Below are 26,889 nucleotides of genomic sequence, written 5' to 3'. Positions count from 1 at the left end.
ATTTCTCCAATAAGAGACGAATTAAACAAATAAACTATTAAAAGACATTTTGAATAAATAATTAATCGCTTAGAGGCTTAATTACTGTACGTTTGTTCCGCACTTGCACAAGAATTGAAAAATAATCAAATAATTCGTATTAAAAATTTTATTTTCATATCAAATTACCATCCCATAAAAATATTTTTGATCCATCTCACAAAATTAATCAACTTTTATTATTGGCAAGATTTACTCTATGAACTACATTCTCCTAATAACATTTAATTTTTTTTTTTCTATCTCCTATTTGATCAATGGGGGTGGGATCCTCTGCGGTGCATTTCAGCACAGCAGCCCCTGCTGCTCCATACAAACAATTAAAATAATATATATTTATTTATTTAATTTTATTTAATTTCTTTAATTATTTTATTTCTTTGTGTGGAGCAGCAGGGCTGCTATGCTAAAATGCACAGCAGAGGATCCCCACCCTTGATCAATGTTGCATTAGAAGTTTAATACTCTTATTCCCAAAATGCTTAGTTTTATGGGACAGTGGCAGTATAAAAATACAAATCTAATAGTATTCGACTTGAGCCAATTACATGAATCTCGAGCTAATTTTTAGGCCAACTCTATCGATTTATAGACTATTGTCTTATCACTTTATGAATAAGTTGTAATTTTATCGGTTATATTTCAACCATATATAATCCTATAAAATAGACGTGTAATTAAATCAATTCATGAGTTTCAAATTGAATACTATAACAACTCATTTTATAATAATAAAACAATTATTACTCCATTCATTTTTTAAAACATGAACTTTAGAAACGATTTTAATGCAAATTTGGTAAAAAAAGATGAAGAGACAAAAATGAGAGTAGGAAAACATACAATAGAATTAGTGTTAGTGAATTGTAGGATCCATTTTTTAAAATGCAGAGTTTTTATTTTTAAGAAACATACCAAAAAGAAAAGAACCACTTAAAAAACTTACTACTTTTAAGGATACAAAAACCGAGATGCAATTCTTCCGGTGGAAATTTTTTAAAAATAACACCAATTTAGGACACAAAATAAATCGTCCCTAAATTAAGGACAAATGAACTTAATCATCATTAATTAACTTCATCTTTTGTCTTTTATGACGTTTCCATTTGCGTCCTCTAATTTTAGTTGAAACACCAACAATAAAGACGTTTTTTTGAAGATTTGGTGGTTAGTTTGAACACAAATTAACGTCTTTAATTGTATTAAAAATCATCGTTAATGACTATTGAGTTTTTTGTTGCAGTGAATTTTTATTTTTAGAAAATAGTGGGAGCATATTACCATACTTATAAATTATCATTAGAAAATACATCGATCTTAATTCCTACTACTATTAAAAATATGATAACAACTCATTGAAGACTTGTGTCAATTTATATTTCGGCTACAGCCACTCCAGATTTCATTATATCCAATACTAAAGTAGGGTTTCGTTAAGCTGCTCAATTTCAGAAGCCTTTCTCTCCACTCTACTCGATAATTACCTAAGCTCCTGGATTATAATTCTTTTATTTTGGATTCGATCCCTCTTTTTTCTGTGTGTCATCGAAATTTATGAATGTTTTTTTTCGTTAATTTCCTGTGAAAATCGCCACTTCTCCGCCGATGGCGCTTCCTCTCGGCAAGCTATCGCTCATCGTTGGTGCAGGTCAATTGTTTCTTTCAACAATTGTTATCGATTTGTTACAATTTTGCTGAAGCTTATGTTTCTGTTGATTTTTCGTGGTGTCGATGCTGCTGCGTGTGTATGTGTTTGACAGTTAGTTTTTGGACTTTTAGATCAATTGCCATTTTGCCAGTGCTATAGTGTGTGATTGATATTTAGCGTCTGTTGTATTTTGGATACTTACCTGATGATTTCACCTTTGAGTTTGATTTAATTAGAATAAATTGTGAGAAATAGTGGTTGAATGGCTGAATTCCGTTGTTGATTCCGGTTTGGTGGCCGGGTTTATTATTCACGAAGAGCTTGTAGTTGTAATGGTTCTCCCCCTTTATCTACCATCACCACCTACTCATAGCTGCTCTATTCGTAGCTCAACCTCTGGTGTTGGCAGAACGGAACCCATGTATACCTTTGAGTCATGTATTTGCCTAATTTACCACATGACTATCACTATAGGGCTAGCCGGCTAGCTGTAAAGTGTACATTTTTGTTATTGGTTATGCGTATTCATCACAAAATATTTTACTGAGGAGACCCAAGCACATTTGCAGGCCTTGTGGGATCTGTTCTTGCCAAGGAGGGCCGGATATCTAATGTTTCTGATTTTTTCTCTGGTGCATTTAAGGTACCTTTTACTTTGGATGTTTTTTTTGAAATCCCATTGAGCATGGACTATAATCCTTCAGAAATTTTTGGTTTTCTTAATTTTGCTACTCTTGCATTATCTGACAGATAGTTTTCAAGCAACTTAAACAAGATGTTCCCGCTACCTCCCAACCCAAACCTCGAAATGATTCTTTGATGCAACAGGTTTGGAGTTAATTCTGTCTTTGATTACTGTTATGTTGTTATCTTACCTACTAAAGAGGTCTTTCCCCATATTTAGATGGACCTTACTTTGTATCTTTTGTCTTACAATATTTGACTATTCTATTTCACTACTTCTAATTGTTAGACTATGGTTCTGTTCGTTGTTCAGTTGTCCTGGTTGGGCTTATCTAACGAGTAAAATAATTATGGTATTGGATAATTGCTTAGAACTTACTATGACAGAAAAGGGATAGAGTATCTATAGCATAGCCAAGAGAAAGATGCACCCTTTTCTCTACTGATACAGATTTACTGGTAGAATAGATTCCGAATGGGGAGAAAAGAGAATGTTGTAGTGTACTTAGTTGATATGACAATTATTTTATTACCTCAGATCTTCTCTAGTCGCGGTACGTTCTTGCAATAATTAGATAAAAGTTTAATAGTATTGGCTGTTTTGTTCACTTTTACTTGCCATCTTTCTGGTCATACTACATCATCAGTCATCACTACATTAACGCTTATGATAAAAGCTATTGGCAGATGAACTGATTTAAGTTTTCACTCTCTCAGGTTAACAACCTACGAGAAGAGCTGCAACTCTTGGCATCAAATAGATCTGTTACAATTGTTACCGGAGAACGATCAGGTCACAATACTTTCTAAAATGATAGTAAATCTCATCTCGTCAACTTTGGTGTGAAATCTTTGTTGATTTCTGTTATTATGTACTTGTTGCGTGCTATATTTGATTGGTGTGGTGTATCCCCCTATGGGAGAAATCTTCACATCTTTGTACTCCTATTTGTCAACATGCACATCCTATGTTTCAAATTTCTCCTTGTGCTCTTCCTGCTGACATCTTTTTGAGCTTTATGATATCACTTTTTTTTATACCGCCAATTTGTTCACATGCAGTAAAATCATTTTGGTAAAGAATAATGCACTGTTATGCATAAAAATCATTGGTTACATTATTAGTTTCTATCATATGTGTATGCATCTGTCATGAAATTGCCAATGCTCTAATTTTACTTTGGGAATAGAGCATCTTTCACTTTATAGAGGATTACTTTTGTGATTGCAAAAGGGTCTTATATTGGTGTTGCATGTTCTTTACTTGTATAATTAACTTTAACACTATTGTTCTACCAGCTATGCTATTACTCTTAGCCGAAAAAGCATAGATGGGCTTTATTAAGTTTCAATACTCTGCTACAGCTTCTGTATAAAATTTGAATGCCTGGATCTTCACCATGACCTTGTTTTCCTTTGGGAACTTATCAAATAGTGCTATTTGCTGACTGTATCTTGTACTCTTTCGCAGCATCTGGTAAATATGGAATGGTAATTATTACCATAGTTGCTGGATATGGCTACATTTGGTGGAAGGTAATTTTATACTGGTTTTCTCTAGCGAAACACTGATTTTTTTGAACTGAACTTTTCATATATTTATTGAACTTTTGCCTCTTATTTTTTTCTAGAAGCAAGCCGTGCTTGTGGCTTGCTTCTAAGTTAATTCTTTGTTGGTGCAATTGCAAAAAACTTAGTACTCGCAGGAACATCATTAGACCATATCTCTGGACTGATATAAAATCACTGACCGTAGTTCAGAATACTTGCTTCTGAGACTGACTGCAGCAATACATAATTACATATTTATACAACTAATAATTGTAACTTGGAATTTTAAAGATTTTAAAAACCTATTGTTGAGCTATTCTGGAAGTGTTTACATTGGTGCATGTGTGGTGGTGTATATGACTACATTGGAAGCACATATTTCTGGTAGATTACCTATGGAAAGATATGAGGATCTCGGTCCTACAAATGGATCAAGATCCACACGGCGCTTGAAAAGTCCCCTTCTTAGAGATGCTTGACCTGTAGATTTTTCTGTAACATGCAAGCCAGCTTGTCCTTATTTCGTAACTGAGATAATCAGTTTATTGTGATTCAGTTTTATTAGGTGCTAACTAATTATTTACATGTGGTGGAACATCTACCCTTATTTACAATAGCTAGGTTTATATGTTGCTTATCTTATAAGCCTTTACAGGTTGGTTTTGGTAAACCTAGTTGTTTTGTCATACCTTTGATAGCATAAGTTGATAACTCGAGATGTAATTTCCGTTTTGAGCATTTATTGATTTTAATATCTGGTGCAAATTTAGTGTTTGTACTTTGTACACATATATACATCTCTTAACTATTTATCCACTTGCAGGGTTGGAAGATTTCTGATATGATGTTTGCAACAAGGCGTGGCTTAAATGATGCCTGTTCTTCTGTAGCTAAACAGCTTGAAACAGTTTACTCCTCAGTTTCAGTAAGCTTTTAATTCTGAGTTGTGTTTATTCTTGTGATGGCAAAGCTGGAGTTTACATGTTCAAATGCTGACTGTTCTTTTCTTGCAAGAGGAGCACTCCATCATCTAAAGCTTTTTTTGATTTAGTACATCTGCCATCTGTTAATTCTATATATTTTCTTCAGTATTTATTTGTTATGCAATGCAACATGATACTTAGTTTTCTTTGGCTTTTGATAAAGAATTGAATGTTGAAAGTGTGATCTTTGGACTCTATACTTGAATCATTCATTCTTGAAGTTCTTAAACAATTATTCACAACTGCATGTATGTATACTGGTATTATAGATGCTAAGCAATATCTTTGAAGCATTTATTCTACAGACTTCACTTTTAAATCAAGCTATGACTTGCAATACATTGATATACCACTTACACCGGGTACTGGGTGCGAACCTTGCAATTGCAGCATTTGCTAACCTATGCATAGATCCAGAAGCTTTATGTTCCTTGTTTTTGTGTTGCATGGCAAGTATGCATTTGATTGATGGCTTTTTTGCTATTATTACTGTTCACAACTGAATTTTGTTATATACATAAGATCCTTTGTCCTAGAGTGTCTTTCAGCTTTCCCCATGCTTGCTTTGAAAGGATTTAAAACATGTGCAATTTGTCACCTGGGACCGGGGTGCATGATAGATGCAATGGATCTTGACAGTGCTATGTCATTAATGTGTTGTACGTACCATTTCTGTGCCTGCATGACGCCATGAACTGAACTTTTCTTTAACTTTCAGGTCACTAAAAAACATCTGTCCTCAAGAATTGACCGAGTAGATTGTAAAATTGATGAAGTTGCTGACCATACAACAGCAACGAAAGATGAGGTCAGGCAAAATTAGTAAACATTTTGGTGGCTCAGGTTTATCTCTTGTTTGTCCTGAACCTGTCAAGTTACTGACTATGAAATTTGCTCAGATATCTGATCTGCGAGGCAATGTAAAATCAATTGATTCAAAATTCCAGAATGTACATCATGTAGTGCGGTCATTGGTAACTAATATCTCCCCTCATAATTTCAATTTGCCTCTCTGGATATTTGTTCTTATTTAGTGATGCTTATCTATGGGTGATTCGTGGGTCAGAAACTAATGGCTAAACCCTTTACAGGAAACAAAGATTAGCAGAATAGAAGTGAGACAGGTAACTCTGTTCTTCAGCACTCTCTCTCCTAGTTGCATATAGTAGTTGTTATTCTTCGTTCTAACGATAGTTAATCGTTTAATGTAGAATCAACTGAACTCTGGAGTTGAAAATTTGGTAGGCTATGCATATAATCTCGAGCTCGAGAAGAGCAAAAGTATGGAGCAAATTGAGGCAAGAATATAATAAACCAATATTTCATATCCGCAACTATTAATGCACGTAGCCTAACCCTTAGAATGAAATGTGCAGGGAGCATCTAGTTCCTCCAGGCCTGCCCTTGAACTGCCAAAAGTATCTCCGACAAGGGTAAATTATCCGTCGTATGTAGCTTTAGTAGATAATAGATACTCTTTCCGTCCATGAAATAATGGCCTATTTTTCCATTTTGCAATGTCCACGATTTAAAACCCCATTAGTTTTTTTTTTTTACATTTTAGGTAAGTGGATCTCCACACTCCACTAAATTCGTAGACTCACATTCCATTATAAAACTATTAGTATACATAAAATTGGGATCCACATTCCACTTTCTTTACACGCAATTTCCTTCACAAAGTCAAACAATTTCTTAGAACCCGCACTTAGTTCTTGTAATCGTTGAAATCGTGGACGGAGGGAGTATCATACTAAATGTATATTAATTAATCTAGTTTACTTCTTTGCCCTTCTCAGTCCGTGTCTATGCCCATCAAGGCTTTAGGTGAGCCACCATCACCATCTACTGCTAACGGATCTCTTAAGAAACAGGTTACATTTCCGTCTCCTGCTTCAGGCCTCAAGGTAACAAAATATCCTTTTTAACCTCTCATGTTTTGTAGCCTTGCCAACCATCTCTCACATTGTCTTCTGCAGGAACTGTATGGAACATCAGACGATGCTGGAGTGTCGGACTCAAGCAGTCCACTGGGTTCGAATGGGACTCGTGCTTCTGAAGAAACAAATACAGACAACGCCACGAGTGGTTTGTTTGGAAGATTTTCAGGATTTTCGTTGCTTACAAGAAGCCGCAGCACGGTGCCAACTGCCAAGTAGAGTAGGTTGTAATTGCGGCCACAAGAAGCAATTTTAGGATATAAATTAGTAGATCCGAGGAGAGGGTTATTATATATCTCCTATATAAGGAAATGCCTAATATAAATGATCACCCGAATTTTGTATTGTATGCCTTTATATTCACATGTTAGCTCTTCGGATACTTGCTCATATTCTGCCTAGGGATGGAACTATTTTTCTAGAAACTAACAGGAGAAAGATAAATAAATTAATACCCTCAATTTTATTTTCATCTTTTCTTCCCTTGCAATTATCTGCATTTGATTATTTCATTCCCATTTCAATTGTAAATAACTAAAAATATTAGACAAATCACCTCAAAAGAAGTTATGATGTAATTATATACTCCATATTCTATACATATCTACATCAATTCTTTTCAATGGTAGCCGTGTTTCTAGAGAAATGAAAAAAAAATGAACTCAAAACAATTTTTCAGAAAAGTAAGAGCATCCGCAGTAGTACGGACTAACCAATAACCTAGCACTATCATTGATCAAAAACACGTTCGGTCACGTCACTAGGACTAATCACAATCTGCCACATCAGTAGGACTAACCACAACCCAGTAAGAGCATCCACAATAGTGGATGAGCGCGCGGACGAGCGCCAAAAGGATAAGCCAGACGGACGACCTCTTGTCCGTCGTGAAGGGAGGCGTATGAGCGCTCGTCCTACTTTGGGACGTCTGTCGTGTTAGCCTAACGCAATAGTGGACATCCCCACGCCCTAACCGCTAGTCCTACTTTTAGTCAGCTATCGGGGATGCCCTAAAATCTAATCGAAAAACTGTGGAGACATTCACAGACGACTTATCCCCCCAAAAAAATTGATTCGTTGAAATCTATAGTTTGGGCCTGTAGGGATTTAAAAGTGAAGTAATGGGCTTTACCATATGAAGCAGAACCCATAACAAAATGGAGGGAGCCGTTTCCCGCCATTTTTACTCTTGAGCACTACTTTTGCTCTCTCTCTCTATCGATCGATCCCCCCCCGTTAATCTTCTAGATCCTGCTGCTATCAAACAGTTAATTGGCTGTCGAAATGGAAATCATCGGCTCACGCAGGAAATCCTTTCTATCTCCAGCAAGCGACGCCGCGCCGACTATCCCGATATACCGCTCGGCGCCGGAGCTCGAAGTCCGGCTCGAAGATTTTGAGCTGTATGCTGTCCACCGCCTTCGAGGTTTATTTCTTTGTTTTCGTGTGTCTGGTCGATATTCGCTGCACGTTCTGATTTGTTTTGTGTGGATCTGTTGGATTGAGTTTATAGAGACTGAATTTGTTGCTAGAAGAGTACTTTTAATTTGAATTTCCTCGTGTTAAGTTCACAATTGAGCTTGGTAAACTGGATCTAGTGACGAATTTGGCTCCATTTGAATCGAGTATTGTTGATTTCTTTACATCTGGAAGCAGGACTTGGAGTAAAGTTATCATTTTTTAGGGTTGGTTTTGAGCTTTAGCAAAATGTCGGATAATTATTTGTATGGTGTTTTTCCTGATAGTTGTATTTTCTGAAAAATAGATGTTTTTTCCCCATAACTAGTGTTTGTTAACACGGAATGTATGAGTTTCATATGGCTTGATTTTTCTGTGCAGTTCTCAAAGGAATTTCAGATGCACTATCCCGTGGGAAGAAGCCAAATGAGATGGAAAATGTGGTAATTTTAAATCTTTTCTATCTGCGTCATTTCCGAGTCTTTTCTGATAAAAGGCAGAGAATCTTTGTATAGTTCTGCTTGTTTCGGGTTTGATAGTTTGCAATACAGGTAAAGGAATTATTGAAGGTACACATGAGTCACCCAGAAGCATCTCAAGTTATGAGCAAGGACATCATTTCCCACTTTGTTCTACGCCTTGTCTACTGCAGAGAGTAAGAGATGCCTTTATTTATCTTCCTTCTGCCACACTAGCATTTCTTGCTCCCAGAATTGCATATTCAGTTTCTAATTTTGATCTGTTGAATATTTGGAAGGGAGGAATTAAGGAAATGGTTCCTTTCAATGGAGACAACACTGTTTCGTTATCGGTTTCTACTTGAAACTTCTGAGGCTCAGGTATAATATCATTATTATTTATTACCTTGATGAAATTTGTTTTGTTCTTTGAATAATTTTAATAGGTTACTGACCTCCTGCATTTGGGTTTTCTCTCTAGATAGCATTGATGGCAGAGTTTGACCTGCCCTACAAAATTATAACCAATGCAGAATACGAGGTAAATAGTGCTATCCAAGCTTCAACCACATATGCAAGGTCATACAAGCTTTACTCTTAATAAAGTAAATATTCTTCTGGTTTGTTTTCAGAATCTTAAAGACAAATTGAACAAAGTAGCACGCTCAATGAATTCCAGTGGTATGTTTCTCAGTACTTTCTAGAAAAATCGAGTCAAATCTGAATTTGTTATTAATCTCATAGCTTCACCTTATTTGTCGTTATCTATTTGTTATTGCAGCTGATACCATATATTACAAGGTAATTACTAACTTCCTCTCTTCCCTACTAAGTAGTTTTATACTGCTTAGAAAAGTGCAAGTAAGACTCAACTACCAATAAAGTTTGGTGGAACACTAGAATACAAAATCAAATGTGACTGAGAACTATTATATTGGTTTTGGCTGACTTAATGCTCTTTTGGGTCTTTTTCTCCTATGTTATAACATAAAGGCGCCATTTGAAAAAGTTCCTGACCTTGTAGCAAGACGAGAAGTATTTATCATGAAGGGGTATGCTTATGTTGCTAGGTCTCAGGTGATTGTGCTGCTAGACCACTTTTATGCAGAGGTGGGTTTCTTTCCATCACTCTGTTGTTAAACTCTGATTTCTTTGCAGGTGGTTTCCCTCCTTGTGACACATTATCGCAGCCATCTCTCTAAAGCACTCATACTAACTAACAGGTCCTTCTCATTTCTTGGCTACACTGATTGCAAAAAATATAATTAAAAGTAAATTTCATTGTAGAGCATTAGATCATATTCTCTAATACATAGCACCTGTATTATTTGCTTTTAGAAAATGGACGTCTATGATCAGAGAGCAAGAGAAGGATCGCCTGACTCCTGTAGGTGTCCGTAAGTGATTCTTCATCAATATATATAAATTTCTGTAGCATCTAATTATCTTTGCTTTACTTAGATTGTCGAAGCCCTATCCACAAGTTATTTAGGTCCTGATTATAGCCAGGTAATTGGAAAGGATAAGATCATAATTTATTTGCATGTTTGTCCACGTCAAAATCAGTTTATTGACATATAATGTGTCCCTGCAGCCAAAAGATTTTGGAGAGATATCTCTTAGAGACATTGATCAAATCGCCAGAAGTTCATTCCCTCTCTGCATGCGTTATTTATTTGAAAAGGTAAATAGTGGGTCTGTGATTGTAAAAATACTGCTCCTTTACGGTGTTTTAACATTTGCAACCTCTGTTGTTTAACTTTCAGATTAAGGAGGATCATCACTTGAAGCATGGAGGGCGTATGCAATTGGGTCTCTTTCTTAAGGTCTTTTACTGAACTCTTTATATGTTGCTCTTGCTCATGGGTATAACTCTAGGATTAAGTTTACATATAAACACTTAAAAATCAAACTTATGCTAGTTAATTAAAAATGCCAAACTTCCCCTTGCTTAATGTTCAAAATCACAATCCTAAATGTTGGTTGTACTCGTATTGCAAGTCAATGGTATTCCTTCTGTATACCATACATATCCCATTACGTGTGTATAGTATTTGTGAGAGCTGAGAAAGTAATTACTGCTTAAACTTTGAGGCTATCTAGGAAACTCGTTGAATTTTTTGTAGAGGTGATATTGTTTGCATGTGTTATCAGGGCGTTGGACTCAAGCTGGATGATGCCCTTGCATTTTGGAAATCAGAATTTTCCAAAAAGGTAATCACAATTTAATTAATTTTTTATAATTGTATTTCTCATGCCTCAGTATTAGACAGAGAATCTTGAGATCAGTTACATAATCAGCTCAATTCTATTTCAATAAGATTGTAATCTGATTGAGTGAACGTATCACTTCTATTTTTATGTCAGAAAATTATCAATGTAGCATTTTCAGATTGTGCACATTGATATCTGCAATTTCGTTGGTTATGATATCTAATGCGCTGTCATAATAATCTCTGAATACCAATTCATAGTTTATGCTATTGTCAGCACAACACGCGAATGGAATCTACTTCACACTCTTTAATATTTTCTTCTCCTAAATTAATTCTGTGGGTTGTGCTGCTTTTCTAGGTTGGTGCTGAAAGATTTGACAAGGAATATGCATACGGCATACGACACAATTATGGAAAAGAAGGGAAGAGGACGGTAATTTGTTTCCACTGTGTCTGAATTATTAACCTTACCTCAACGGAGTCCAATCTGGAAGTATTCTTTCAGCAACCTCTATACATAATTAAAATAACTCGTGTATAGAGATCATACACCTGTTTACCTTATTTATATTACATGCTATCGTTGCTATCTAAAACAGCCAAGACAATGCTGTATCTACATGCATGACATCCATTATCATTGAATTTCTTCACTGTTGGTCAAAGAGTTTCATAGACTGAAAGCAGTGTTAATATATCTCTTTCAATAGTTTCTAAGACACTAGCCTTTAACTTATTCTTTGTATGTTTCTGAGTGCAATTATACTGTTTTTAAACGTATCCGTCAATGTGCAGGATTACACACCCTATTCATGCCAAAAGATAATATCATCAACACCAGGTGTAGGGGATCATCATGGGTGCCCTTATCGTCATTTAAGGTCAAATTTTATTATATGAAGCCATTGGATCATTACAAAACTCGAAAGAGCTGACCCTTTTAATTTCAAACTCAATGTACACCATACCATCTCCAATTAGCTGTGCAGAAACTTCTGCAATTTTTTTGCAGTCTGCCAACATCCTCCTAGACAACCCCTGCAGGAACTTTGAGAAACTGGTTTTGGAACAATACCAATAAAGCCTATCAATACCAATACCAATAAAGCCACACCTCTTTGTTTCTCATACATAGATTCCAAAAGGCATAGAAACACACTCGTTACATACTTACATTTGCTAACTACTGAATTCTCCGCTTTTTATTTGCAATGGCCTTGTCATTTTCATGCTATTCTGATAGAAGAAATTCGCCAATATTGCTAGAGCAGAGAGGAGAATTTGAGAGCAGCACTTAATAACATGGGAGTAGCTAACAGGGCACTTGAGGATGTGATGGATAAAGTGCGGAATAAACATTATCAGGTTATTGTTTGATACCAAAACTTGCTCGTATGTTTCCATTTCCACACCCTTCTCTTTTTAGTGTGAGTAATATGAGGTTTGTTATGCAGTTGGCATGCACCTTAACATTTGAAGCTGTGCATGGAGCATCTTGTGATCAGGGAATCAATCATCCAAATCAGTACTACAGCGACAGCAAAACAATTTTGGAATCCAGGGTAATAAATTTATGGACTTCCTTAATTTGGTTGGTTGGGACCTGTGCTGATTTCTATGCATAGCCAATTTATTAATTTTGTATTATACCAGGAAGCTTTATTTGGGTGTCATTTTGTATAAATTTCCCATCTTTCCTTTAATAACTCATCCATCAGTATATATTTAATTTTTAATTGTTTTTTTCATAGAATCAGTAATAATTGTTCATGTGCCTGGAATTTGGGTCCAGTGTGACCCAATTCTGCATGTGATGAAAAAGATATTGTTATCAGTAGTTAAGAAGCATATGTAGAGTAGATTTCAAAATATAAAAGTGAAATTTACTTGGACTGAATTCTGAATATGGTAGCCATTTTTAATCTTATGTATAAAGTAATTAAAACTTTCTGTGTCTTATTGTTTACTTTCTTTGTGGACGATGATGTGATAGCTATTTCAAGCTTATCATACCTATTATTTTCATTTTTTAATTAATGTGCTGTCAGAAAATTGTTAAAGATGCATTTTGAGTAGCTCAATCTTAGAAGGTGCTGTCAGAAATTATACTCATGAACCATGATCCTTCAGTCATGAGATAGCCTAATTCACCAACTAGGCTACTCCAAAGATTTCGTTAGCTAATAATGTCATTTCCCACGTTTCATTCCTTAAACGATCAATGCTGTTCAGATACATGGACAGAATTAAATTTCTGCCAGTTTCACTCACTTTGGGTGAAGCTGTTTTGATCATTAGTTGATATGGGTATAGTATTGTAGGCTCATTTCATTTGCTGCCATTCACCACTTTATGGCTAGCATAAAGCCTCTTATGTAGATATGACATGATTTACGAGATCTTTGCTCACCTGGACCCAGATATGTATGTGAGTGGATTTGTGCATGTTTGAGGAACTTTGTTTCATTGGTGCTTTATGCCCCTACTCTGCAATGCAGTTACATACACTAATTTGTTATAGTACACTGTTTCATACTAATTTAGTTTTATACATGCAGAATAATTCTAAGGGGACTTAGATTGGAAGTCTCGGCATCCAAAAATTTCCCTTGTAAGTGTACAAATCCCCTAAATTTCTACTTGTGAGCGGCTGCATTCTCCTTTTAAGTTTAATTCATGTAAGCTTGATGAAATTTCTTTAAAACAATGGCTCCAAAACTACCACGGCTTGCTACTCAATTTGATAACTAGATGGATGCTTGAAATGGTATGCTAACAAATTAGGAGAAAATGGTGCTAGTTAGCTTCTGTTGACATATTGCTTCTATGTGAGCAGGTTTATTACATGAAGAAAAATCTGCGTGAGATATGTCGTGGTGCAATACGAGCGCCACTCCCGATTATGCCCAAGTTGCTTCACTTTCCATGAATTTGTAAGTTGTAAATCAGTCTTGTTTAGATCATGACTAAGACTTTAGCATTTCACAACATAACATTTTATTTAAAAAGAAGTGGTTTTATTTATTTGGTAGAAGTAACAAGAAATGCTACTTTTCAACATTCTGATTTCTGTACATTCCCATATCATGATATGTTTAGTAGAGATAGAAATAGCAACAGAAAAAGGGAAACAGATATCAAATCCAGAGTTAGGCTGATGGAGATGAAAATAATTTCAAAAATATGCTTTAATCATAACTGTGATAGACTAATCAATTACAATTATAAATTTGGTTGAATTTATCACTCTTTGACAGCTACATATTGTAGAAATTTAATGAGAAACTACCCTACATATATATTAGGTCTTTGCCAATTATTGAATCTTGATAGGAATGGATGTTAAAACTTACACGTGAAGAAAGATGCTAGTAAAGGTTTATTTACATTAACGTACACAAACTTTACTATTTTCTCCTTTTGTATGCTGGGATTTGTAAAAAACATATCTATGAAGGCAAGAGAATAGGTATGTCGATCAACATAGGCACAATATTTTACATATAGCTAAAAAAAAATCAGAACCAAATTTTCTGTTGCGAACTTGCAATCCATATGGGTATCTAAGTTAACAAGACCAAAGCATTTAAATGACAAAAATATAAGAATTAGTTACTGAAATAGGATTGTGAATCACAGTATTTTTATATCAATTAAGTTTAACTAAATCATGCTTGAATTGATTTTTACCTAATTACTTTGTACAAAAACCTAACTGGTTCGTCCTGTTCCTTTTACCATCATATAGGTATCATGATACTCCCATAGAATTAGTATTCCATCACTCTTCCATTAGGAGTTTCGGTTTAACATTTTAGTATGTCTACAATTAGGAGTTTCGGTTTAACATTTTAGTATGTCTACAATTAGGAGTTTCGGTTCACTTTTAATATAAATGCTAGGTAGACTTCATATTTCACTTACATTCCACTATCCTTTTCCACCAACTTTCTTTTATACTCCCTCCGTCCGTGAACAGGAGTCTCGCTTTTTCATTTTAGTCTGTTCGCGAATAGAAGTCCCGGTTCATTATTATTCCACTAACTCATTTCATTTACATTTCATTTAAAACTAATACTCTCTCCGTCCCATAAAAATATGTGCATTCAATTTTTGGAAATTTATATCAATTTAATAATGTAGGTCCCACTATCCACTAACACTACTTTAACTACCATTCTCATCCGTTCTCTTACTCTACTATACTATTCTTCTTCTTCTCTCTTACTTTACCAATTTTGTCTTAATTCCCGTGCCAATGCACCTATTTTTATGGGACGCAGGGAGTACTATATACAAATGAGACTCACACTCCACTAACTTTTTTTTCCACCCATTTTTCTTAACATTTTTTAAAACCCATGCTACCAAGAAATAAGACTCATAATGGTGGACGGATGGAGTATTTCTTCAAACTCATGCTGAACTCAAAAGAGACTTCTAATGCTAGATAGATGAAGTACCAGTAAGAATTAAAAAGAAGTAAAAATGATTTTAGAAGCAATTGTGATTTTTCTTCGATGAAACATCTAAGGATCTAATATTATTTATAGGAAAAAAATAAATTTATACTTTAATATTTGAATTTTTAATAAATGTACTGTATATACTAGGAGCAGTGGGATTCGATTCGATTCGACATTTCACAATCTTAATTTCGGCCACATATCAGACATGCCGGGATGAGTTCACATGTGCAGGATAACTTTTTGTATTTATTAAACTGAGTTATTTTCCAGTTTTTCATGAAAGTTTTGGCTAATTTTTGGTTTTTCTAAATCCATTTTTTTTACAATTTACATAAAAAAATCATGCAGGTGTTTTGTACTGAATTTTTTCAAAACAACAAATAGCTCTAATGCTCGGGCCTTTGGTAGAGTATCGCGAGGATAGATGGAGAATTATTATTACTTTTATTTTCTAAGAAAAAAAAATGATTAGAAAAAAAAAATGAGAATAAGACATTTAAGAATGAAGAGATGACTCAAAATCAAATCCTGTATCCACCAAAGAATATTTCAACCCAAATATGGATAGGATTGAAAGCGACTTAGCTCTGAAAATTGGTGCCCACATTCTACATAAGTAAGTGAAAGAAACACATCTACCATTAAAGTTTTTGGCACTATCTTGGAACCATACAAATTTAAGTATAAAATTTTTATGTATCTTAGACAAACTCCACAATTATTTTCTCCAGCAAAATTGCTAAAACAACAACAAAATGCATGAATTTCCAACGAGAAAATAATTTGTTATATTAGTAATATACTTATAATCTAATTGCATGGTGGATCCCTTGTGTGGAAAGTGAAATTGATATAGATTGATAATTGGGCGTATCATGTCATAAATTCTCTTATAGTATGATTAAGAGACCACTTTTTTTAATCTTCTAAAAAGGCCACAACAAAAATAGGGAGAAAAATCCTATTTATAAAACTCGATAAAAACGACTCCAACTTAAATACAACTCTAACAGATAACTATACTAGACTTCTAAATCAAATCAAACTCCATGATTTGAACTTATATCTACCAAACACTTCATTTGATCCCCAATAAATATCTCATAATATTTTCTAATTTGACCGGACCACAATAAATATTTTATTTAAATTATACAAATTATATTTAATAGATCATCACATTCCACTAATTCTTATATCCACAATTATTATAGTACTAAAGAGTAAAGACTCACAGTCCACTAACTTTTTCCACTAATTTTTTTCATAAAGTTAAATAATTTTTAAAAAATTGCGCCATTCAAATATGGGATATCTATTTTGAACGAGAGGGAGTAATAAACTAACAAAATCTAATTACATATCTATATAAGAAACAGCGGGAAAATAAGGAAGCCTAGTTATAATTATACATAATTATTGCTTTGACAATCGAAAATGTGCATCAACTTAATAATTGGGAAAAAAATAATAAAGTGCATTTTTGTACAATTCACGTCATAATTTAATGCATATATTATATTGCCAACACGAATATTCCCAGCTAAAAATTGAATTTATTTAAATTTTGAAAACGAAATTAAAATATTGGATAGCATCTGTCAATAAAGTTATTAGTATTTGATAGTATATTTATTAAAATCCCATAATTGTGTGGACCACAATTTACAACATTAATAGCAATTCATGGCCATCACACATTTGTTCAACGTGTTTTGCGTTCCGATTTGTGAAATTGAATTCAAAGATGTCACTTTTCCATTGTTAATAGCACTTAAACTTTCAATGTGTAAATGATAATATTACTTCCACCGTGATCAATATTAATTGGACCAACTTAAAGAAATCAAGATAATTTGTGCATTATCTAATCAAGAATAATTGGATAAGGAATTGCATGATATTCAACACGTTGGAACAATTTAAAAATGCATTTTGTGTATTTTTGGGAAAGGAACTCATTTAACTCCATCAAAGTAAACTAAAATTTTTTATCAAAAAAAGTAAACTTGAATATAAGGTGTGAACTGAATCATATTAAATTTATTGTTGAATGTGTATCACATTTCCTAAGTCAACATTTTAACTAGTATCATTATAAGTGGGACCAAATAACTTCCTAACTTTTATTTATAATAAAAATAAATTTTCGGAAAAAATACTAACGTATGATCAAATTCTAATCTGTTTTGTAATTTTAAAAACCAGTCGAAAAATAAGGAAATTGTATTAGTGTGATAGCATAGTAAAAAATCAAGTTGTTTATGTGTGATACAATATTGATGTTTTCCAATTGAACAATGTTATATTCTTTATGAATACAGGACATTGTTTAACTCATCAGCTCTAGCTTTAAAATATGATTTTACGGCTGTCATATTAAATATAATTTCATTAAAAAAATCACTATGACATAATTACAAATAAATCTAAATTTCAACTGATTTTTAGGATTTTCCGACAATTCCTTCTAGTCACCTTGATGAAGTGAAATGCACCTTTGGAAAAGCCAATATGATATCATGGTAGCAAATATGGTAGACAAACTCACCTCAAATTTCTATTGATTTGTACTTTACTTTTTTCCCTCCTCACATAAAAAGTTAAAAAAAGATGAAAGGATTAAAAGTCACATGTGTATACACCCTGTCCCTTTCTCATCCACTCATTTTATATAGGGCCTATCTTTCTCCTTTCCCCAACTATCATTATAAGGCCCCCGCAACGCGTCACACGGGTGGCCCGTATTCCGTCATGAAGGAACAAGACGGCAGCGTGACGCGTTGCAGCGACCTGTCTCGTCCCCAGCCCGTTCCATGTCCGTCACGGCATGACGAATGGCGAGACGTCTCGCCACGCGCTGAGGCGATGTGGCGTGCACCGGCGCCATGCGTGACGCCCACTCGCCGGCCCGTGAGTGGGCATCGTCACGCTGACGCAATAATTCATTTTTTTTAAAATTTGAATTAAATAAAAAATAAATAAATAAAAAATAAAAAACGGTAATATTACTGTTTATAGCCGTTTTTCATTTTTTTATTTTTATTTTTTACTCTATAAATACTCATAATTCATCCTCATTTCACACACAACTACACATCTATTCTTCCCAAATCATCTCCATTTCCTCTCCAATTTTCACCTAACATCTCATCACAAAATGTCCGCCGACGGAAACTCCGGCAGTGGCGACTCCGGCGGGTGGGATCTCAATGCGTTCGGCGACTGGGGGAGCATGTACAACACATTGGGTGGTTCCGGTTCGTCGATGTCGGGCACCCAGGGTTCGTCGACGCCGGGGGTACCAACCACCCAATTTTGACGTGGATGCATACGCCCGTTCCTCTGCCCCGCGGTATTCGCAGAGATTATCCCAGATTCGGGAGGATTATTACGCTGAACCCATTCCGGAAGAAGGCCGAGGCGGGGGAGGAGGCTGAGGCGGTGGAAGCTCCAGGGTGGAGGTGGAGGCGGACGAGGAGGAGTAGGAGGATCTAGGCCGGCATCCGTACGGCCCCAAAGAAACACTGGCGGTGTACAACGCCTAGATCAGCGTCTCGTACGATCTCATCGTCGGGAATCAACAACCCCGGAAGTGCTTCTGAGAAAAGGTCACCAAGGCCTACCACCAAATTAAGCCGAAGGGGTCCCGCCGACGCACATATAAGATGCTCCACGATAACTTTGACCGAGTTGACAGAGAGGTCAAACGATTCTGCGCCATCCACAAGAATGAAGCGGCTCATTACCAAAGCGGAGCCACGTGACCCGACATTCTGAGGTCGGCTTTGCAGGTCTACTTCGACGACACCGGCAAACAATTCAAATATGTCGATGTTTGGGAGGTCGTCAAGGACAAGGAAATGTGGGCCGGTGGTGTGCGGTCCAACACGGGCTCCTCGATGCGCACGAAGCACACGGCGAGTGGCCAATACTCGTCTGGTGAGAGCGGTTCGGGCAGCGGGCCACAAGAGTTTACCTCGCAGGAGGTTGAGACCCCGGCAGACGATGCCGGGTGGTCCTCCCGTGGGTGCCGTCGGCCGCAAGGGAGAAATGCGGCGAAGGTGGCTAGAGGGAGGAGGGGCCGAGCCGAATCAAGCCAGGCGGGCTCGAGCTCGGGGGGACCCCCAACTCCCTTATGGCCATGTAGATGACTGCCACAATGACAGACACTTCCCGCATGACGCCTGCCCAATACCAAGCCTAGCTTAACGGAATTACGTTTATGGCAGCACAACTTGGCATTCCACCTCCTCACGGCTTCAGTGCACCTCCATCGCCTTCGGGGGATGATTCGCCGGCGGAGTAGTTTTTTTTATTTTCTATAAAATTGTATTTTAAATTATGTCATTTTTATTTTTTAGGATTTTAATTATGCCTTTTTTTATTTTTTTAAAATTTAAGTTGTATTTTTATTTTATGTTGTAATTTTATTATATTTTTAATGAAGTGTGTTTTTTTAATTGAATTTGGTTAGAAATAAAAAATGAAATTGAATGAATAGTAATTTAAGGGACGGTTAAGAGACGGAGGGTTGCAGGTTCAATTCCTTAGACCATCCACAATGCCGCCCAGCCGACCGCCCAGCCGAGCGCCGGCGCTGGGCGGTCTATTGCAGTCACCCAGCGGGCGAATGGAGAGAGAAACCGCGCAGCGCTGGGCGGTCGCGTGGCGCTGGGCGGTCCGCTCGACGCTATTGCAGCGCCCGGATCACCCAGCGCACCGCCTAGCGCGAAATTTAAATTTTTTTTTCCGAAACACTATATATACGCGCTTTGCTCGTCATTTTCATTCGCACCACTTGTTTTAACGAGTACTCTCTCTATCTTAATTTCTGTACAAGATCAACAAGGGAAATGGATCTCAACAACGAGCCTACTTCCGGGAGTAGCGGGTCAAAAACTCCGTCGATCCCCGTGGGAAGTGGATGGGGTCAGATGCCCGAGTACTACAATATGTACCAGTGGCAGCAGATGTATTCCGGGCCGCCAACGGGGGGGGAGTCCGCCGGGGGGGTATCCGGCGATACCGGGGTGGGCACCAACGGGATGGGCACCCGGGATGCAGATGATGCCCGGGGGGGGTACCGCCGACACAGGGGACTCTGGGGGTCGTACCGGCTACACAGTGGACTTCTGGGGGGTCCCCGGCGACGGCGAGGGATGTCTATCACCCAGTTTAGATTTTTCGACTAGTTCATCGCACACATCGACCCAAACGCCCTTGGGGTTTGATAGTTTCTCCTTAGATGACTTGGTGTTTGATACTCCCGGAGCTCTGGAAACTCTCGTTGAAGGGGGGGGGCAGAGCGGGGGCGTGGCGCCCCCGCGAAGAAGGGCAAGAAGAAGGTCGGCAAGTCGTCGCAGCCGGGTGAGGAGGAGGTACGGAGGAGGTGGACGGACGAGGAGAACGTCGCGCACTGCAAGGTGTGGGTGAGTGTTTGCGACGATCCTCTCGTTTCGAACGAGCAGAGGATCGTCAACATGTGGGGCAAGATAGCAGCAGCCTACCAGAGATTTTGCCCGGAGGGGAGGCCACGCAACGGGGAGGATTGCCGGAAGGCCTGGAACCGAATCAGGGGTGCGGTCTCCCAATTTTCGGGTTTGTACACCAACGCACTCCGCATGATGAGCAGTGGCCAAACGGAGGAGGACTGCAGGAGAATAGCTGAGAAAGCTTTCCCACTGAAGGGGGTATACAAGGACTTCACCTACTGGAACTGCTATCTTGTGCTGAACGAGTCCGAGAAGTTCCGAGTAGGTGTCGACTCTGGCTGGCCGAAGAAGCAACGACTGAACTACACCGGCGATTTCAGCGGCAGCAGCGGTGGTTCCCACGACCTCCCCGAGACGACGCAGGAGTTCCCCACGCCGCGTTCAGTCGGTGGCCGACCTCGCCCGATGGGGCGCAAGCGCACTCAGCGGGAGGCGAGGGGGAACGCCGGGGCTTCCCAGGAGGTCCAGTCAGCATCCCCCCTTGGCCAATCCACCGAGGATCTCAAATTCTTCGCTCGCACCCAAACGCGCGCTCAGTTGATCAAGACGATGGCCGAATGGCGGGTGGCGACGGATCCCATGGAGAAGAGCGTGCTTCAAACCTTGCTCATGAGCCTGCAGGACGAGTTGGAGGCGGCACGGAGGGAGACCGGCCGCGGTGGTGGTGGCGGCGGCGATGGTGGCGACAGCGACGGAGGCGGCGACGACGGAGACGAGGAGTGAATTGGCACTCCTTTTTATTATTGTATTTTTTTTAAATTATTGTATTTTTAAAATTATTGTACTTTTTAAATTTTTAATATTATTATTAATCTTTTCCCGTATATGTCTCGTAAATTAAATTTCGTATATTGTGTGATTGTTAATTATTTCATTTTGTATATATTTGTTAATAGTGATGTGGATATTATGTGGCTAGGCTATGGCTGAGCTATTGCTGGACTATTTGCTTGTTTAGATGATGTGGCAGGAGGATTTTGAGTGCTGATGATGTGGCAGTGGCTATGCTAAGGGATGGAGTAAAAAAGTACAATGAGGCCCACGAATAGTAATTTAAGGGACGGATAAGGGACGGTTTAGTGACAGCGTTGTGGATGACCTTAGAGCATCCACATTTCTATTGGCCGTTGGCATTTTTTTTAAAAAAAATCGAAAATAATACCAAAAATTAAAAAAAAAATTCGGATTCCCAAAAATATACAGATTTTATTTCCATTTTTTGAAATTTTTTAAAAATTATTTTAAAAAAAATTTAATCTCAAAATCATCTATAAATACACACATTCATCATCTATTTGGGTGAAATTCGTCCACGAGTAGTGGATTTTTTTAATTTTATGAATTTAATTATGTAATTTTTAATTTTTGAAGACTTTAATTATGAAAATTTTAATTTTTAGGATTTTAATTATGTAATTTTTAATTTTTTAGTAATTAGTACTAGTATTTTGGATATTTTTAATGTATTTTAATATTGTGGAAATGTTTTTATTTAAATTGAATAATAGAATGATGGGACCCTTGAGCATGTCCTTGCGGAAGAGCAGGGATGTGCGTGTTGTGCTCTTGCCTAAGAGCATGTAGTAAAAGTGGGTCCTGACCCACATTCGTGCTCGTTGGCAAGAGCACGGATGTGGATGCTCTAAACTCATTTCTTTAATCTTGATAAATTAGTTTTTAATCACTTATGACAAATCTACTACCCCAAAAGGGAAGGTGTACTTTTAGCTAAACTTGTGATCTTTGCTCTAAATCTGTTTGTCTGAAAAGCCCACATCTCTAAAAAGTGTAAAAAACACGATAAAAACAGCCAGCTTTCTTCCTGGCATCTTCCTTGCTTTGTGGACATGTGCAAGACTTTTACTCCTACTTTTTAATTTCAGGGTAAATGATTGATATTAAGATATTCATTTGAAAATACCCCATCGTTTAAGTAATGATTATTTTATGTTCATTGTTTTTTTTGGAATAAAATGTTTCAAAAAAATTTCGATGATTGAAATATCAACCTGACAACCAAACTTACGTCTTGATTGTCTACCTGACGATGATATAAGAGGTGTAATTAGCCATAATGTGTATTCAATTCCTCTCATCTTTTAGCACGTTTATTCAGTTTTGTCCGATAAAAATATTGAACATAGTATAAACAAAGTACACTTAAAATCAATGTTTAATTTTGTGCATAGCATATCATACCCTCTCCCTATTCCATAAAAATAAAACACTTTCATTTTCCGACTGTCCCATAAAAACCGCATATTTCCATTTATGGAAAGTTCTCTCCAACTTATTAGTTATACCCATATACATTAATTTATTTAAAACTTATGTCGTTAGGGTCCACTATTAAACACTAATAATAATGCAGGTCTCACTATCCACTAACACTATTTTAACTCTCATTCTCACCATCTATGTTACTTTAACAATTATGCATTAATCCCCATTTCGTCCCAAATATTCATATTTTTCTGGAACGGGATGGATACTATTAGTTTTATCATTTTAAATTAATAGACCTAAAAACACTCCAAACGATGATACAAAATGATCCATGGGGAGTAGATCTTGGTCTTCTACAATAATTCTCATATAATCTCTCATTGAAGACTATTTTGTTCTCTTATTGCATATCTCTCTGCCTTTCTCTATCTTGTCCATTTGACATTTATATAAACTCTTGTTATAACTACTACTACTTCTATTCATTTAAACCCTCCTTCATTAACATAGCTTTTGCTCATTGATCATATATAATGGTGACCTCAGAGAATGAAAGGCTGGGAAGACAAGTCAATCTTCACCATTTCCTTCCACTTGTCTGTAAGTCTTTGTTTATTAGTACTTGCTTCCTATTTCACTTTCTTTGCTTCCTATTTCAAGTATTACCACTATCTTTGTTTGATTTCTGAGGTACAACAGTTCCATCTCTCTCTGGGACCCTATACAGTTTACACTCATTTCCTAGTTTTACATAGTTGCAGCAAATTACTGTTAAACCTATTCAATTGAGTAAGTACTCTGAAATGAATATTACTGATTTCTGTGGTTTCTAGTGTTTAAATTCTGACAGGATACGAAAATTAATGTGTTTTTTCCTCCCTTTTCCCCACTCCCTATTTGCACTAGTGGGACATTCATAAAAATCAAGTCTTTGTTCATATGTTTTCAAGTTTGTATTTTTTTGTGGGATGTGAAATATGTTACCACTTTAGAGTTTCAACACCAAAAAAAATCATGTCTTTTTTGGCTGCCTAGCTACAATTTGGACAGGAAAGATCTGATTGGAGGTGGGAACACTAGAAAAATTCAAACTTGCTTTGGTTTCTCTGTTTCTTGAAACATTTAGTTGGTGACTTTTTTTTTTTAATAAATTTTTATGGCAGGCTAGCTAGAATGTTGGTTTGAAGAGGGCAAAAGTGGTTTGAGTAGATTAATTACTGTCTTGCCTTTACTAATTTTGCTTGGGAGAGAAGGAGAAAAGTTTGAGTGTTTGAGGTTGTTTGAAATGGAAGCATCATGTTCAAAGAGGGCCAAGGCCCCCCCTGCAAATGTGGCTCATTGCTTGGTGGACGGATGCAGCGCGGATTTAAGCGTGTGCAGAGACTACCACAGGCGGCACAAGGTCTGCGAAACGCACTCCAAGACCCCGAGGGTCACCATCGAAGGCCGAGAGCAGCGGTTTTGCCAGCAGTGCAGCAGGTTGCATCTATTGCTCTACCAACTTAATCAATTACAATTTGTTTTAACTACTTAAATTTTGTATGATTAGTCCAAATATGGATATGATTGACATGTTGTTTTTGAATAGTCCAAATTCAAATTCACTATAAGAAAACCAACTTAATTAATACAAAATGTTTACTTTAGTTAACTTTTGTATAATTGTATTTGTGATTGGTCCATATGTGGATATGATTGATATGTTGTTATTCAAATTCACTATGAGAAACATTATGAAATCTTAATACAAAGTGTTTAGTTTAGTGATTGTGATTAGTCCAAATGTTTTCCTGATATTAGAGTTGTTGAATAGGTTCCACTCCTTGGTGGAGTTTGATGAGGGGAAACGGAGCTGCAGGAAACGTCTCGATGGGCACAACAGGAGGCGTAGGAAGGCCCAGGCGCGTAGTGGAGTGGATGAGAGGCTCGTGTCATTCAACACCGCGCCACCACAGATTGTAGCTGCTGCTGGTGGTGGTGGTATGGTGGGATACCCTTGGGCCGGGGCGGGGGTGAAAGACGAGAATGTGATCAAAGGCTCGTTGCTGCAACAGCAGCTCAGCTACATGGATAATATAATGATCAGCAGCTCCTCGTCTTCCTCAGCCTTTGTGTCACAAAATGTGATGATGGAATGTGAAGGTGCTCTCTCTCTTCTGTCATCGCCGCCTCCTGCCATCGACTACCACCAGACCACCACTTCTCCCGCCTTGCATTTTCCTCACCAGAATGTGGGATCATCCCATCAAACTCTCTCCTTCATGTGGGACTGACTAGCTCAATCATCATCCTCATCAAGAAATGTCTTTTCTATCTCATGTTTCAATCATGTTTTTATCTCTACAAAAGAGAATGAGAATCACTGTATTTGGACTTGGATTAATGATAATATGATTCTGCAGTGATTCTTGGCTGCACCTAATATAAATTGTGAGTAATCAGATTTAATTTGGGATTGATAAAATTCAGTTGAGAATCAATAAAGATGCACCATATTGTAATTTGTACACAACTTTTAATTATTCTTTCTTAGTTATATGTGTATGCTAGATTCTTTTTTCCCAGTATTTGGATAAAATCCCAATTATGAATGGATTAGAGTAACTTTTTTTAATTTTTCCATTCTTTTGTTAGTTTTCAAATTCCAAAACTATGTCCTCATAAAGCAAGCCCATCACCTCATTTCTAGGTTTCTCTAATGGTAAAAATTTGAATGGATTAAAGTAGTCTTTTTGAAATCAATGTTTGATATGCTTGAACTTGATTTGTAATAGTACTACATCATTATTTATTTTGGCAAATTGGAATATTAAATTTAAGAATTGTGTCCAAGTGGATTCGAAACTCGAGGCCAAAATCAGACACGAAACTTTACTCTCCGACATTAACTACTTTATTCTCAGACAACATACAAATAATCACTCGTGCCTTCTAGTGTTATGGTTCAAAACCGTCGAACGCCAATAATATTTCCACGAAGATCAAAAAATTGCTACTGATAAAATAATTAATGTAAATAGTTAAATATCTCACCAGTGAGTTTACTTTTGACACAATATTTAAATTTAATATCGCATTAAAGTCGTGCAAATTTGCGTTGCCACACAAGTATAAATTGTGTTGTTGTAGTACAATGAAAGGTATTTTTGTCTATTTAACTCAAATTAAGATTTTAATTTTTCTAAAAGAAACTTCCCATTAGAAAAAAAAGCAATTTATAATTTGCCTATTTTAGCTATTCTTTAATGATGTGATTCAATTACAATCCAATTTGTTCGTTTTCCTTTTCTATGAAAACATAACTGAAAACCGAATTTCATTAAATTTTCAAAATAGCCATTTCTAAGTAAGGAACCAAATCACCAACAATTCGGTTGGTTTTTTACTATACGCTTACAAAACGTACAAAACAGAGGAAATTTAATATATTGGAAAAGGTAGATAAATAAGTTCCATGCCTTTTATTCTGAACTACTTCTATATTGCTATTTTGTCGCTCGATCAATTTTAATTTTGAGCATTTTTTATAGGAGTATCAAAAATTGAATAACTAAATCAAAAGGACGTGGTTGAGTAACATAAATCCATCCATCTTCAACCAAAGATCAGAGAGATGCCAACAAATCAAATCAGTTAGAAAATAGTAAGTCATTAGAATATTAGGACAATGAAATACCAAAAAACAATCACGGTTGAGCCTAGATCAAATTGAATAACCCCAA

The 26,889-nt window shown here is 36.7% G+C and overlaps 3 protein-coding genes across 5 annotated transcripts; all 3 read left to right on the top strand.

Annotated features, from left to right (window-relative positions):
• Window positions 1-1,437: 1,437 nt before the first annotated feature.
• On the top strand, window positions 1,438-7,317 carry LOC121802169. Its single transcript, XM_042201758.1, has 13 exons — window positions 1,438-1,687; window positions 2,257-2,330; window positions 2,438-2,515; window positions 3,089-3,164; window positions 3,843-3,907; window positions 4,746-4,847; window positions 5,624-5,713; window positions 5,805-5,879; window positions 5,997-6,029; window positions 6,117-6,203; window positions 6,282-6,338; window positions 6,705-6,812; window positions 6,885-7,317. Exons 1-13 carry the CDS (start codon window positions 1,645-1,647, stop codon window positions 7,062-7,064), a joined length of 1,068 nt encoding a protein of 355 aa, XP_042057692.1. The 5' UTR covers window positions 1,438-1,644; the 3' UTR covers window positions 7,065-7,317.
• A 688-nt stretch (window positions 7,318-8,005) lies between these two features.
• LOC121805927 (probable DNA primase large subunit) lies at window positions 8,006-14,035 on the top strand. Its single transcript, XM_042205971.1, has 20 exons — window positions 8,006-8,271; window positions 8,685-8,746; window positions 8,855-8,958; window positions 9,061-9,142; window positions 9,243-9,302; window positions 9,394-9,442; window positions 9,543-9,562; window positions 9,755-9,838; window positions 9,920-9,984; window positions 10,100-10,148; window positions 10,223-10,270; window positions 10,356-10,445; window positions 10,528-10,587; window positions 10,916-10,975; window positions 11,336-11,410; window positions 11,773-11,858; window positions 12,249-12,342; window positions 12,432-12,539; window positions 13,536-13,588; window positions 13,814-14,035. Exons 1-19 carry the CDS (start codon window positions 8,130-8,132, stop codon window positions 13,554-13,556), a joined length of 1,359 nt encoding a protein of 452 aa, XP_042061905.1. The 5' UTR covers window positions 8,006-8,129; the 3' UTR covers window positions 13,557-13,588; window positions 13,814-14,035.
• A 9,505-nt stretch (window positions 14,036-23,540) lies between these two features.
• On the top strand, window positions 23,541-25,595 carry LOC121805466 (putative squamosa promoter-binding-like protein 19). Of its 3 annotated transcripts, none has more exons than XM_042205334.1 (3): window positions 23,541-23,767; window positions 24,331-24,646; window positions 24,981-25,595. In XM_042205334.1, exons 2-3 carry the CDS (start codon window positions 24,453-24,455, stop codon window positions 25,438-25,440), a joined length of 654 nt encoding a protein of 217 aa, XP_042061268.1. In that variant the 5' UTR covers window positions 23,541-23,767; window positions 24,331-24,452; the 3' UTR covers window positions 25,441-25,595. The 3 variants fall into 3 exon arrangements, with proteins under 3 accessions (XP_042061268.1, XP_042061270.1, XP_042061269.1); XM_042205336.1 differs by having other exon boundaries at window positions 23,541-23,956; XM_042205335.1 differs by having other exon boundaries at window positions 23,541-24,234.
• Window positions 25,596-26,889: the final 1,294 nt, after the last annotated feature.

Source organism: Salvia splendens, chromosome 5 (assembly GCF_004379255.2).
Source record: "Salvia splendens isolate huo1 chromosome 5, SspV2, whole genome shotgun sequence".
NCBI lineage: Eukaryota > Viridiplantae > Streptophyta > Magnoliopsida > Lamiales > Lamiaceae > Salvia > Salvia splendens.
Note: the sequence above shows the minus strand (reverse complement) of the source record. Positions and strands in the feature narration are given on the sequence as shown.

What these genes read in the sequence shown, in the direction of transcription:
- LOC121802169 (XM_042201758.1), top strand. Translation starts at nt 1,645, where the DNA reads ATGGCGCTTCCTCTCGGCAAGCTATCGCTCATCGTTGGTGCAG. An exon ending in ATCGCTCATCGTTGGTGCAG is followed by an intron (nt 1,688 to 2,256) that starts GTCAATTGTTTC and finishes GCACATTTGCAG; the next exon opens with GCCTTGTGGGATCTGTTCTT. An exon ending in ATGGCTACATTTGGTGGAAG is followed by an intron (nt 3,908 to 4,745) that starts GTAATTTTATAC and finishes ATCCACTTGCAG; the next exon opens with GGTTGGAAGATTTCTGATAT.
- LOC121805927 (XM_042205971.1), top strand. Translation starts at nt 8,130, where the DNA reads ATGGAAATCATCGGCTCACGCAGGAAATCCTTTCTATCTCCAGCAAGC. An exon ending in TTGAAACTTCTGAGGCTCAG is followed by an intron (nt 9,143 to 9,242) that starts GTATAATATCAT and finishes TTTTCTCTCTAG; the next exon opens with ATAGCATTGATGGCAGAGTT. An exon ending in AGAAGGATCGCCTGACTCCT is followed by an intron (nt 10,149 to 10,222) that starts GTAGGTGTCCGT and finishes TGCTTTACTTAG; the next exon opens with ATTGTCGAAGCCCTATCCAC.
- LOC121805466 (XM_042205334.1), top strand. Translation starts at nt 24,453, where the DNA reads ATGGAAGCATCATGTTCAAAGAGGGCCAAGGCCCCCCCTGCAAATGTG. An exon ending in TTTTGCCAGCAGTGCAGCAG is followed by an intron (nt 24,647 to 24,980) that starts GTTGCATCTATT and finishes GTTGTTGAATAG; the next exon opens with GTTCCACTCCTTGGTGGAGT.